The sequence below is a fragment of the Aptenodytes patagonicus genome, chromosome 7 (assembly GCF_965638725.1).
Source record: "Aptenodytes patagonicus chromosome 7, bAptPat1.pri.cur, whole genome shotgun sequence".
NCBI classification, from domain to species: domain Eukaryota; kingdom Metazoa; phylum Chordata; class Aves; order Sphenisciformes; family Spheniscidae; genus Aptenodytes; species Aptenodytes patagonicus.
Window position 1 is genome coordinate 28578239 of NC_134955.1, and position 12696 is coordinate 28590934.

The 12696-nt window shown below is 46.3% G+C and overlaps 1 protein-coding gene across 1 annotated transcript; it reads right to left on the reverse strand.

Moving 5' to 3' along the window:
• Positions 1-953: 953 nt before the first annotated feature.
• Positions 954-11104, reverse strand: F2 (coagulation factor II, thrombin). The gene is made up of 14 exons (XM_076344532.1): positions 10998-11104; positions 9869-10032; positions 8817-8841; positions 8562-8612; positions 7938-8043; positions 7728-7858; positions 5760-6056; positions 5268-5381; positions 4854-4980; positions 4189-4356; positions 3681-3854; positions 3339-3517; positions 1654-1724; positions 954-1245 (listed from the first exon to the last, which is right to left on the reverse strand). The coding sequence occupies exons 1-14, from the start codon at positions 11074-11076 to the stop codon at positions 1102-1104; spliced, it is 1830 nt and encodes a 609-aa protein (XP_076200647.1). The 5' UTR covers positions 11077-11104; the 3' UTR covers positions 954-1101.
• Between the last annotated feature and the right edge of the window lie 1592 nt (positions 11105-12696).

The following is a 12696-nucleotide window of genomic DNA, read 5'->3' on the forward strand; positions in this document are numbered from 1 at the left end:
TGCTCTGTATGAAGCACAACAAAATTTCACTGTTGCCTGTTTCTGTGACTTGATGGCACTGTGAATGAGGAATTTAGGAATATGGTGTCATAGGGTGCAAGGACAGTTTCCAAATCTCATTATTATATTTTAAGAGAAAATTGGGCTGAACAAATTCGCTAGTCCAAGAATGTGTTTACTGCTGTACTGCTGGGTCCTCAGTGGTCCACAAATTGCTGCTAAAGAGGATTTTATGAAAGAACTGAAGCTGCTTTTGGGAGTGATCCCTGAACAGGCTTTATAAGACAACCAAACAGGTATAGCGCAGGATGCTTCCATTGGAGGCCCTTTGACAATGACTGTGCATGAATTGCTTCCTTCTGAATCTTGCTACACAGGTGGAAAATACACTTTGAGGACCCAGCACCACCTGCCATGAAGAAAGTTACTGCCATACAGTAATGGAAGTGCTACTTAATGTATTCAAGCCTGTATTCCTCTGTAGGATGAATTGCATACAGCTGGCATCTGTAACTTCTTAAGATGCTAACCTTGCAAACTCCGGTGTTGGTATTTGTCTGCTATTGTAGCTGAGAACAATGTCTTATCAAAACAGGTTATAGTTGCTTTACTTTTGATGTTGGTATTGGTGTTTTGTGTAATGCTACAGTTACTGTATGGTGATAATCTCCATTACATTCTTGGCTCAATTTCTAGAACAGAAAATGAGTTGACTTGAAGGGAGGAAATGGACAGTGCCCGAGGGCACAGTCGTGCTTACTATGACTGACTTAAGGCCATCATCTGAGGTCTAAAATCTGTTGATGATTATAGCTGATAGAAGGGAGGAGCATTTGTTTGAAGCACAACAGATAATTAGCAGTACAACTAGTGCCATTCTGTTGGTACTCCTGGCTACTGTGATGGCTTAGATTCAAGCGCAACTAAACTCAGCATGAACAAAAGGAAGAAGATGGGTTTGAGAGCTTTTATTTTCAAGGGAGAACACTTTCCTTTGAGTTGTAAGGATATAACTGTTTTACTTCAGGATCTTCTATGCTTATGTCTTTAAGAAGTAGCAAAAGTGTGCAAAACTGAGAGCAAGCAAGGTAAACGTTTCCTCTATCGCCCATGTTTTTCGATGGCTTTTCGCATCCACTTTTTCAGGCGGAATACATGGGTATAAAATCCATATTTGTTGTCTCGGTCACAGCCTTCTCCCCATGAAACTATTCCCACTTGATACCAACGGTTGTCATCTGGGTTCTAAAGCAAAGAAAAATAGGATTGACACAAGGAGCAAGAGACTTCCAGATCTAAGCCTTGTATGCACCCCAGCCTGTTTAGTGATGGATACTGCTTTGGAATTCAGACTGGCATCTACTAGATAATGTAGCTTGTTGGAGTAATTTTGTCTACTCTTAAACCTCTAACTGAGAATTGGCCATCACTCATGCATTCTGCAGCTGATCTCTGTGCTGAGAACTCAGTACAGAAATGGGGCTGAATGACTGCAGGATTCATCTCAGTTGGTCCGCTTGGGCATGAGATGGGTTTTCTTCAGCCACTCGGCAGTCTCCGTCTCTGCTGCTGTTTTTTTAGGCTATTATGAAAGTTCAGCATAGCACAAACCTAGCTCCATGTGTTTTATGAGCTTGAACTTGTTGAACATACCTTCATTACAAAAGGTCCCCCACTGTCCCCTTCACAGGCATCTCCTCTCTCTGAGTCTTCAGGACTGTAACCTACAGGCAAGAAGAAATTGAACGCTTGACTGTAGGAGGAGTGGCTGGTGTTGGCCATCTTTTCCTTGAAGTATTGCTGCATAAATTTTCTGAGAGCCATGAGATTGCTTACAGCTTCTGCCAACTATTGGACTTAAACAAAGCTATTTTCTAAATTTATATGTAAAACAGCTAACTCTGCTTCTGTCTTTGCAACACTTCTGAATCCACCATATTCTGCCATCCTCTGTGCCCTCATTCCTGTTCTTTCATCAGAATTGCTGTTAGTGTCAGCTGTCACTGTGTTCACAGCTGTAGCTTAAGCTACTGTGCCTTTCTCTTGTCTTAAACTTCTGTGTGTAATATGCCATGTACCCTGTTCTTTCATTCTATTTACTAGAGAGACACATTGTTGTCCTCACTTTCACCTTCCTGTCATTCTGCAGGCTCTGTTCTTTCTCTCCCCCAACTGTCTGTCTTCCTACAGTCTCGCTATGAAGAGGAAAGGGATTTCACTTTAATTCCTGATGAACTAGACAATATCTTTGCATTTTCCCCATTACCCGTCTCCCCTTTTCTGCTGTATGTCTGCATCTCGGCTATTTTTCAAGACTTGTCTAGAAAAAGAAACCATAAGAACACTATTGTCAGTATACTCATGAAATTGGCTTCCATCCTAACTCAAGCAATCATATACGTTATTAGATGTGAGCAGCACAAACTCGGTCAAAAATCATGAGAGATTTGCTTGTAGGAACTGATGAAGTCTGCACAAATGAAGAATACAGCAGAAAGTATTAAATGGGTACATAAGTCCATAGTCTTTGTATCTTGAATTCTGTGTTCGCTTGTATTCTCTCTCAAAAAGAGTATAGTGCCAGAAGAGATTTAGGAAGGTACAACAAGGATTATCAGAAGTACAGAATGCCTTCTATATTAGGAAAGATTAAATAAGTGCTCCTCAGCTTGGAAGAGAAATGACAGAGCTGTAAAGGGTCCATAAAATAGCATATGACATGGAGAAGAAAATTTTTTTCTTAAGTTACGAGTATAGATGTGTACCTCTTCAAATTTATTAGGAAATTTAACAGAACATGAGGAATTACATTTTTCACACATGCCTAACTAATCTGTGGAGCCTGTTGCCACAGAAGTTGTGGGCGTAAGTATGAATAGGCTCCAAAAGGTTGAGACAAGCCAGTAGAGAAGAAGGGGTTGTTTGGCTACTGAGTAGGATAACTGGTGTGCAGCCTTTAATTTAGGAAGTCACTGAACTGTTCTGTATACTGATGAAAAGATAATTTTAGGAAGTCACTGAACTGTTCCACGTACCGGTGAAAAGATAATTTTACATGTGCTCAGTTCTTACATGGCTGTTGCTGGTATCTGGCGGAGTGGTGCCATTAGGCTAGTTAGCCTGACATAGCGTGATGTTACAAACCTTATTCATAGCTTTAAGTTCTCCAGCCTTTGTGTTTTCTGAGAGCTGAAAAAGTTCTTATCATAGGAAAGTTATTCTTTATGGAGGGCATTTGCAAATTTATCAGAAAGTAACCTTGCTGCGTGAGCCCCACCGGGAGCACAGAGCCCTTGTCTTCTGTGGCAAGTTGGCCTTGTGTCTCCAGTGCTACTTACCTGCACAGAACATGTTGTCAGTGACTTTAACTTTGGTGGATGCCTTGCAGGTTTCTTGGTCTACAATTGGCACATTGAGCTGTTGCAGAACTGTGGGGAGGTTGCTTAGGCTAGTGGCCCATGTTTCTCTCAAGTTTCCCCAACCAGTTACCCGCCCTTTGTAACCTGACAGCATCAGCCTGTGGAAGGAAGCATGAGTATAATCGAACGTATTGTAACAGCTTTCTCCTGCCTGGCTCTCTTGCTGATAGTCTAAATAAGGCATCTTTTTCTGTCTTTTTTGAAGGCCCAAAGAAGGGTTTTGTAGCCTGTATTTTTAGGACTGTGGGACAGTCCCCTCACCTCTGCACAACCTCTTTGGTAGGCAGGCAGACAGGATGGATGTATTCACTGAAGATGATGGGTCTCTTCAAGTGCATGAGTGCAATGTCTCGGTCCATGTTCTCTTTCCAGTTGTACCTGGGATGGATGATGATTTTATCCAACAGAGCAATCTTCTCTTGATTCTTTTCATATCTGAAATAGTCATGAAGGAAAGAACTTGCTGTACAATAGCAGCTGAGAGTCTTTTGGGGTTCATGATACTCTCAGGTGCTTTGTACTCTCTGAGACAATACTGTCTTCACTCTGGAGCGCCCCTTTAAACTTTCCATGCTTCTGCTCTCCCTTTCACTTTAACCTTTAGGACCAGCAAGAGCTGCAAATGACAGCTCCATTAGATCCCATTATTGAGAGGCATGTGGCATTGGCTATGTATGTTTCCTTGGATACTGAACGATAGCCCAGCCTCATCGTATCTCATTACTCCAGGAGAAAGGCTATTTCAGTCTCACTTCATCCAGGCTCTTACTTTGCCCTTATGTGCTTGCCAATCCGCACCAAGATGTCATTTGTGGTTAAGTTCTTGTCCCAGGGTGGATAATAAAGACAATGAGCAGCAGTCAAGACCCAGCTGTCACTGATGAGGCTGGCACCACACAGCAGTTCTTGAGGACTCTTTTTGTAGAGCATCACCTGCCTGAGAGACAAGGAGGGAGGAAGGCTTAGCAGGACCGAAGGCGTGGCTGGCTAAATGCGGCTTGGTGTCATGCAGAAAGAGCAGAATTTGCAGTGAGCGGGGAAGAGCGTTGCGCTATACTGACAAAAACAACTGCCTTGGTGGCTCTCTAGCAGTCTTCCCTGGGCATGTATATTCTATGTAGTAGGCCATTTACCCTATTTCCTTCACCTGGAGAGGTTTCTCATCCTCTCTGCTCCAGCAAAGCTGGAAAGAGGAAGAGACAAAGATGAAACACACCAGCACTCTTGCTTTCCCAGATGGTTGCGTACTTGGCTCAAGAGGAGAGTTTCTTTCCAGCTATTTTAGTACTACCCTGACAACCACTTGGAGGAGCTTTGATTAGAAGCCATAATGCCCACATGCTGCCTGAGATGGGAGAGCACCTTTACTTCCCCCTGCTTGAACTGAAGAGAGACAAAATTCCCCATGAAGGACTATGCAAAGATAATGCTTACCAGGGGGAACTGCCAACTTCTGCATCGTCCCCACACACAACTCTGCCTCCTATGTAGGACTCCAGCAGCTCCTTCTCACTTTTATCCTTTACTTCTTTCTTCTCAAATAAAGGACGAGTGCCGCAGTCTGAAAAAAGAGGCAATCTGGCTTTGTTACTCTATCTGATTCACAACAGAGAAAGCATGCTGACTGCAGACAACATAAGCTGGAAGAGCCTAGGAAGGAAGTGCTTACTAGCTCCATGACCATAACTGGAGATTGACTTCTGAGTGTCCTTCAAGGAATTTAAATATTTCCCCCTGCTTTTGACAGCCTTTGGCAAGCTGGTGTTTCTGAGGAACAGTGCGTGCCCTGTGGAAAGAAGCTGCAGCCTTTCTACAAACTGTGATGCTGTATCTAGAGTTTTTGCTCACCTGCTTCGCCTGAACCAAAAGTTTTGATATCAAAGAAGGTTTTGAACTCCTGAGGATGGGTAGTACGTCCTGATATTCCCTCCAACTGTTCGTTCCCATCCTCTAGCAAGCTGTCTGAGAGAGACAGAAAGACAAACATGGTAAAAGGCCTAACTGCAGTTTCCATAATTATCAGCAATGTAGGTGTTCCTTTCTGCACCCAGTGGGTCTGATGAAGGAATGATGTTTTAAAACCACTGCTCTTTTTAATGCTCTTTTTCCACCATTGTGAGTTTTCAGGGGGAAGAGAACACCTGAGAGATGTAACAGCTCTATACATGTATGGCAGGTTAGTATATATGATATTTGGACAAACGGGACTTCCACATACATGGTGCACATGCTTCCTTGTCTATGCCTCCCAGGCCAACCACTTCACCCTAGTTGCACATACTGCTTTTGTTTGCCACTACCTCACAAGTGTGCCTCCCCAAACCAATGTAGGCTTCTCACCGCAGTAGTGCAGATCACAATATTCAAAGTTGGGTGGTTCATCTGTGACACACCAGACACCCTCATCGTCTCCATCGGGATTCCGACAGTAATTCTCCAGCAGCTTCACCTCTGGGTCAATGTGTTTTCCATGGAGCATCTCTTTGGCTTTCTCAGAGTTCCAGGGCAGGCACTTAGCTCCAGACACAGTGACCGAGAGGGTCCCGGTATAAAGCATGCCTTTCTCTTGTTCACAGGGCTCCACCGGGGCTGGTAGCGTGACCCGTGGAGTAAATTCAACTGTCGTCCTTTCTTGACCTGGAAAGACGGAGAGCTGTGATTTAAGCCTCAGCTTTGCACTCAGAAATACTGTTAGCCCCTTTACTAAAGCCCAGAGTTCCATGGAGTATCCCATTATGTTTGGGGGTTCCCACCATGCTACCATGCATGTGGTGGCCCTCTACAATATTGCAGTGTCAGAGGTGGTCCTTTCAACAGGAGGTAAGGTGAGGCTGGCACTGCTCATCACACTTCTCTGCCACTAAGATGTGAGGGACAATATTGTTTGTGTTCTTTTCTGGGGTATCTTTGAGAATCAGCTCAAGGGATGGGTAGGTGCCTCAGGCATCATAATGCTGCTGCGTTAGAGCCTCCAATGCCTTTTTCTCAAATGCATAACTAGACCATATTTGGGGGAACCTTTTACCATGATATGCTACTAAAATAGCAAATTTAACTTTTGCCAATGTTTCTATATCTAATGATAAGAGAAAAATCTTCCTGCCATGCTTTCCACAGTTTTTCTTGCAAGTATCCTAATGGCCACAAGCTTTAAGCAGTGTTTCCTGAGTGAGTGGGCACCAGATAATCTGTTCTGCGGCAGTTGCTTGGCCTCAAGGTGCCTTCTCCTTGTGCACTGGGGGAATCCCCATGTGAAGAGAGACCCTCTGTTTGACTACTCACACTGGGACACAACAGCCACTGAGCAAGTAGCATTCACCTTAATCAGTGAGGCTGCTTCTGTGTGAGATTGACTCATGTCAACATGATTGCAAAGGAACTGTGCACAAAAACAAGACTTTTCTAGCCCTGCCATATCCATGCACGTGTAAGTATAACAGTAAGCTACTGTAGGTCAGAAACAAACTAGCGAACAGAGATAGTACAGATGCCTGATCGCCCCAAAGTAGAGCAGTATCTCTTTACATTTTGCCGTATTGCAGACCAGGGCAATGGTGATGATTTTTAAAACTTCAGAACATCCCTTGGTCAAAATGGTTGCTGACCTCTCTGACTTTCACTTGTAAGAGTCATTGCCTCTAGTCTCTGCTTTTGGAAGAGAAACTTCTGCTGTGAGAAGGTTCTCTGCTTTCTACCAGTTCTTCTGAGATGGAGGCCAAGCCCCAGGGGAGACAGCTCTCTATTGTGCAGAAGGTATAAGTGTAGGGGGATGGTTCTCCATCCTGTCAAGTGCAATGATGAGAGAAGGGCGTATTCTCTGTTCTTGAGATTGTGGGTATTAAACTGCACCTTCCTGTATGAGTGAATGTTAAGGCAGGCAGTCAAGCACAAGCTGTAGTGGTTTTGTCCTAAAGGTGGTAATTCAGGCAAAAAAAACCCAGTATGACTCACTGCTGTCACAAATCAGAGGCAGCTGAGCCAGGATTTTGGGGTGCTCCTGACTGGCAAAACTGTAGTAGATTCCAGGGGACTGCTGACACTGGAATTAGTTTTGATCTAGATCAGCGTAGTCTTGAGAAAACAACACATTAGAGGAATTTAGCTGAGGTAGATGTATGGGCGACTCACTGACTTTTCCTCCTCAGCTCCTTTACCCTTTAAGACACAGCTCCTCTACTTCAGCTGACCTCTGTACATGTAAGATCCCTCCCTCCTAACTCTCTCCCCTTCCTTGACACATTTAGTATCAGTCTCGGTGCAGTTTCCTTGCCAGTGAAGGGCTTGCTGGGGTGTAGTGCTGAGGCATACCACACACTGGGATGGGACACTCCTCCCGTTCCACCGTTGGGTCTCGGGTGTAGCACCATGGGCCTTCTGAGTTGTTGTCTGGGTTCCTGCAGTAGTTCTCAATGAGGTTTGTATAAATGGTGGCATTAAATCTACGAGAAAAAGCTAGTTAGGCTAGGAAGGAAGGACACCTTGGAGAACCCTTTAGGGGTGTGCAGGAGATGAACTTACTTAGGTATATGTGGATATTTGCTTGTCCACACTTGACATTCAATCCCTGATTTGGTGTAGCTAATTGTCCCCTGATAGTTCTGGCCCAGACCAAGAGAGCAGTTACCTGTCAAAATCCCAACATGGTGTAAGCCAGGGCCAAGGGAAATGGACATTGCATTTTTCAAGGCCAGAGGTGCCATCCCACAAATCCCTTTAATAAACTTCTGCTGCATGTGTGAGCCTGCACAAGCACAGGCATTCTCTTCATGGGGTGGGAAGAGCACGCAGCTGAAGCTCTCTCTGCCTCATCAGAGGGAGCTCACCCTGAGGCTCTGTGCTTTGCTTTGGCTGTAGGCGCAGGTCAGAGCCCTTCTGAGAGGCTGGGCTTCGGGATGCCTGACTGTGTCACAAGAAGGGTATCTACCCCATGCTGTTTCAGTGGGGGAGTTAGGCTGTTTGTGAAATGGTTAGTGGGGAAATAAAGAGGAAGAAAGGAATTTCAAACTCCCTTCCTGCTATTTTTCTTTCTAATCAGACAGCTTCACCAACTTTAGATTTTTTTTTTTCCTTACAAACTCTGCAGGAAGCAAGTTCCTGGCACTCACTGTATCTGGGAGACTGAGGTCAACATGCGTTTCTTACCTTGTAGACAAGCATCCAGAACTGTCCTGGAATTTCTCAGACCCTGACATACTAGCAAAATAAGAAGAAAGAAACACATTATATGAAAGGAATCCAAATAAACATAGTTTGAATCAGTTTATCATCTAGGGACAAAACACACGTGCTTTGTCCTGGAAAGTGAGCTCTTGTAAGAGGGTAGGGAGCCATCTCTCCAGGATGGGACAGTGCATCCTAAGGGACAGCAGGGCACCTGCAGGACTTGAAGCAACTTACCTTGGTATTTTGACCAAAATGCCTCCTGTAAAAAAAAAAAAATAAAAAAAATAATAAAAAAAATTAAAAAATATCTATTTAAGAGTAGAGACACAGAACATCAGACCTTGCTTAGCTGCTGCAATTCAAACCAGTAGGAGAATGCCCCATCACAACAAAGGGAACAGACTAACCTAGCTCTGTTGATATCAATTATTACAGAGTCAAAGCAAGCAAAAAATCTGATATAAAACCACATTCCCACTTATCAGACTCAGGAATCAAGAGAGTACTGTTGTTTCTAAAAGGACCAAAGATGCTTACAACCTTCATCAACCTGCAGAGGAAGCAGAGCCTGTGCTACAGTGCAGAAGTCCAAGGAGCTGAACCTAGAACTTCTAAGGCCACAGATCACACGTAGGTATTGCTCAGTGATTTGGACCTACATCTCTGCTGTGCAGCCTGAGGGTGATGGCTTTAGAAATACTCCAGAGGTGGTGTCTTGCTGGCTTAGACTCCTAACTGTTCATCTGTTTACTGTTGTATTCTTGGGAGTGGAATTCAGCATGGATACTGGCCTCGGGGCTAGGAGCAAATCCCAAAAGGATGCAGAACAAATTTAGCAGAGTGAGTGAGTCTGGAAGCCAGAAAAAGGGATGGGCTGTGTCAAAGCTTCAGCTGAAAGGAGCTGAGGCACCTGCACTGTTTGGTTGCTAAGCCAGCTCTTCTGTGAGTGTCTGGGGCTGTGACAGTTTGAATGTGTGTGGCACCACGCTGAACTAGTGGAAGATGCGATTCAGGACTGGTGGTTGAGGGAAGACTCTCTCCTTTTCGCTTCATGCTTAAAGTAGAGAGGGAGGGAAGAAGAACCTGAGCTTTGAGCTGCATTCCCTGGAATGGCTCCAGGAGGGGAAGTCCCTAAGGAAGCTGGGGCTCTCCTTGGGGCACATCCACATCAGTCTCATCTTTGTACCACAGAACTGAGTCTTACAACCCCAGCCCCTCACTGTGTGCGCAACCTGCTGGTCTCTCACTACAGGTTTCTTGGGACCACCCATGTCCCCTGTACGTACCATCTGAACGGTGGATTCAAGGGCTTCAAAAGCCTCCTCATAACTGCACGTCTCCTCCAGGCACTCTCGCTCCAGGTTTCCCTCAAGCATCTCTTCCAGAAATCCCTTGTTGGCACGTCGTGGGCGTTTGAGCAGTGACAGTGCCTGCTCCTTTTCCAGGAAAACTACCGAGTCAGAACACTGCCAGTCAAAGGGGTGCTCACAACAGGAGGGGCCCTTTGTCTCCCCTTGCAGTTTCCAAAAAATCCCACACGGCTGACGTGATGATCCCACAGCCCAGCCTCCTCCAGTGCAGAGAGGAGAAGCCCTGTCAGGTCCCCACCTGATGATCAGAGCAGGCTCTCTATAACTCATCTGTCAGAGCTGGCATCACTTAGGCAACAGCAGTGACACAAATCCTCTGCTATCCTTGGCAAAGCTGCTCTGCTCATTTGCAGTTAGGTAGAGGCTTGTTTGCTTGGAGCCTGCTACTGCTCCCTGCCAGCCACAGTATTTCTGTCTTGCCAACCTCAGACCACTGTGATAGGCACAGCTTGGTTCCATCTTCATGTTCAAATACCCTGATTTGAGACCTGTAGACAGGTCTTCCCCCACAAAGCAGTGGGCCAGAGAGGACCTAGCCTCATATTAAGAAAAGATGGATGAAGTAGAGGCTCTGATAAGAGAAAAGGAGCAATGAGCAGGCAGGCTGCATACTGCGTATGACCTAAAGTTTAGATAAGGGACAGCTGGGGAGGCAATGGAGAATTGCAGCCACCCAGGTCACCTGAGGAACTCTAGCCCAAAAAGGCCCACAGTTGTGCTACACAAGGTTCTGGGCTGAGCCACATTCCCCTTCCCCACCATCTCCCAGGTGACCCACAAAATCCTGACCCACAAAATCCACTGATTTGTTGTCACCAGCCATCCCTGCCAGCTGCTGGATGCTGCTGCATCCTCCTGTGCAGGAAAGCCCTGTGCTCACTCCACTCTTGGCACCCTTTCACTCCTAGCTTCAAGCTTTTAGCAGCTCCTCCTGCCTTACCGAGAAAACCTGCCACCGGCTTTACCCCTGGAAAGAAATAACCCCATCTTTCTTCCTTCTGTCACCCACTGGTACTGCCCTTCTCCCTGTGCCATTGAGTCTTACCTCTGGCATGGCTCAGCGTGAGTTGCAGAAGGCTGGAAAAGAGTAGGCCCCTCAGTACGCTGTTTTTGTTGTGCGCCATGCTGTACAGCCCTGGCTGCAGGGGAAATGTAAAGGGAGCAGAATAAGTGGAGTCACAGCCCCGCTGGGTTAATATTGAACCAGAATGAAGAAACAGGACTCCAGAGGTCGTGGTGTGTCAGGGACAGTGGGACTGAGGCTCCTCTTATCCCTCCTCTCTTGGCACCTCTCCCTCCCTTCAGGGCATCCTCATTTTCCTACTTAATTGGTGGAAGCCAAGCAAAATGTCTCTGGATCCCCATAGGACTAAAATTAGCATGCCATTTCATAACAGGGAAGTTGGCATGAGGAGTGAGAGGACAAGCTTGTCCCAGGGCACAGGGAGAACTCGGGCTGGCATGGAGAGGTCTCTGCCAGCTCACCCCAACCAGAGCAGCTCACACCTTTTCCCTCAGTGCCACTCCATTCCCCTGCAGCTCTTGGCACCATCACAGCCTCCCCACCATGCTGGCTCCGGTTCCTGCTGCTGACTCTTCTTGGAGGCTGTACTCTAGTAGCCTCACACGCAGCAAGACATTGAGAGCTCCTTAGCCATTCCCAGTCCTTCTCTTTTTAGCTGCAGCACCCCCTGCTTTTTCCCCCTAGAGTCCAGTTGTCTTTTCTCCCTGCAGTTATCAGCAAGCTCAGCCCTACTACTTTGGCACCAGAACACACAGTTTAAGTCTCCCCCTTCTCCCTCGCCCATGCCAAGGAGCAGAAGGGGTGCCTGCAACAGCCCATGTGGAATTTCAATTTTCCTCCCAGTTAGGTCAGCAATGCCATTGGCAGTGCATGCTTCCCACTGCGTTACAATTCCCAGGAGGATGAAGCAGCATGAAGTTTGGGCTCCCCCTTTTATTCCCACCCCAGTGTAACGTACAAAAGTACATCCAAAAGGAAACAGAAGCTCTGATGAGCAAGGAGCTAACACACCCAAAACCAGACAGGAAAACAAGAGCTTCCAGGAACAGGGAGGCAGGAATAGCCTGGATGTCATGACATCAGCTATTAAGTCAAGAACTGGGCTACCGGAGCTGGGAAAGCTCTAATGATTCCTACAGCAAGCAGAAAATTGGCACAGTGAGAAACCAGCAGAAAGCAGGACAGGGTGGGGGTAGTCTCGGCAACTGCCACATGTCACGAGAATGCTTTCTGCCAGCAGGGAGCATGTTTTGTGCTGTGCCTCTGTGCAGCAGATACATCTGTAATGTTTATCTCCATAGAAGGAGTGTAAATATTAGCATTAGGGTGGCTGAGGAATGACTCTGGCCACTGGTACAAAGAGCAGTTGCAGAGGCTCGCTCCCTCATCTAAGAGTATCCCCTGTTCTCACTCACACACAACCCTGGATTTTGGAGAGACGCCTTTAGGAATGGCTGGGATGACCTGGGTGGAGGAGTGTGTGTGTGCAGGATTAGGCACAACCCTAGAAACACCCCGTGTTACTTAGCAGGGGGAAGCAGCATTTAGGAGGAGGGTGCAGGCAGGGACAGGAAGGAGGTGTCAGGTCACACACAGGTTTTGGAAGAGTGGTGAAATCGGAGCCGCCACCACCGCTCCTCAAAGTGGGAGGACGTGCAAACTGCCCCACATTTGTGTAAGCCCAGCTGGCAAGCAGAGGGCCTTGCTCAGCTGAGGGAGA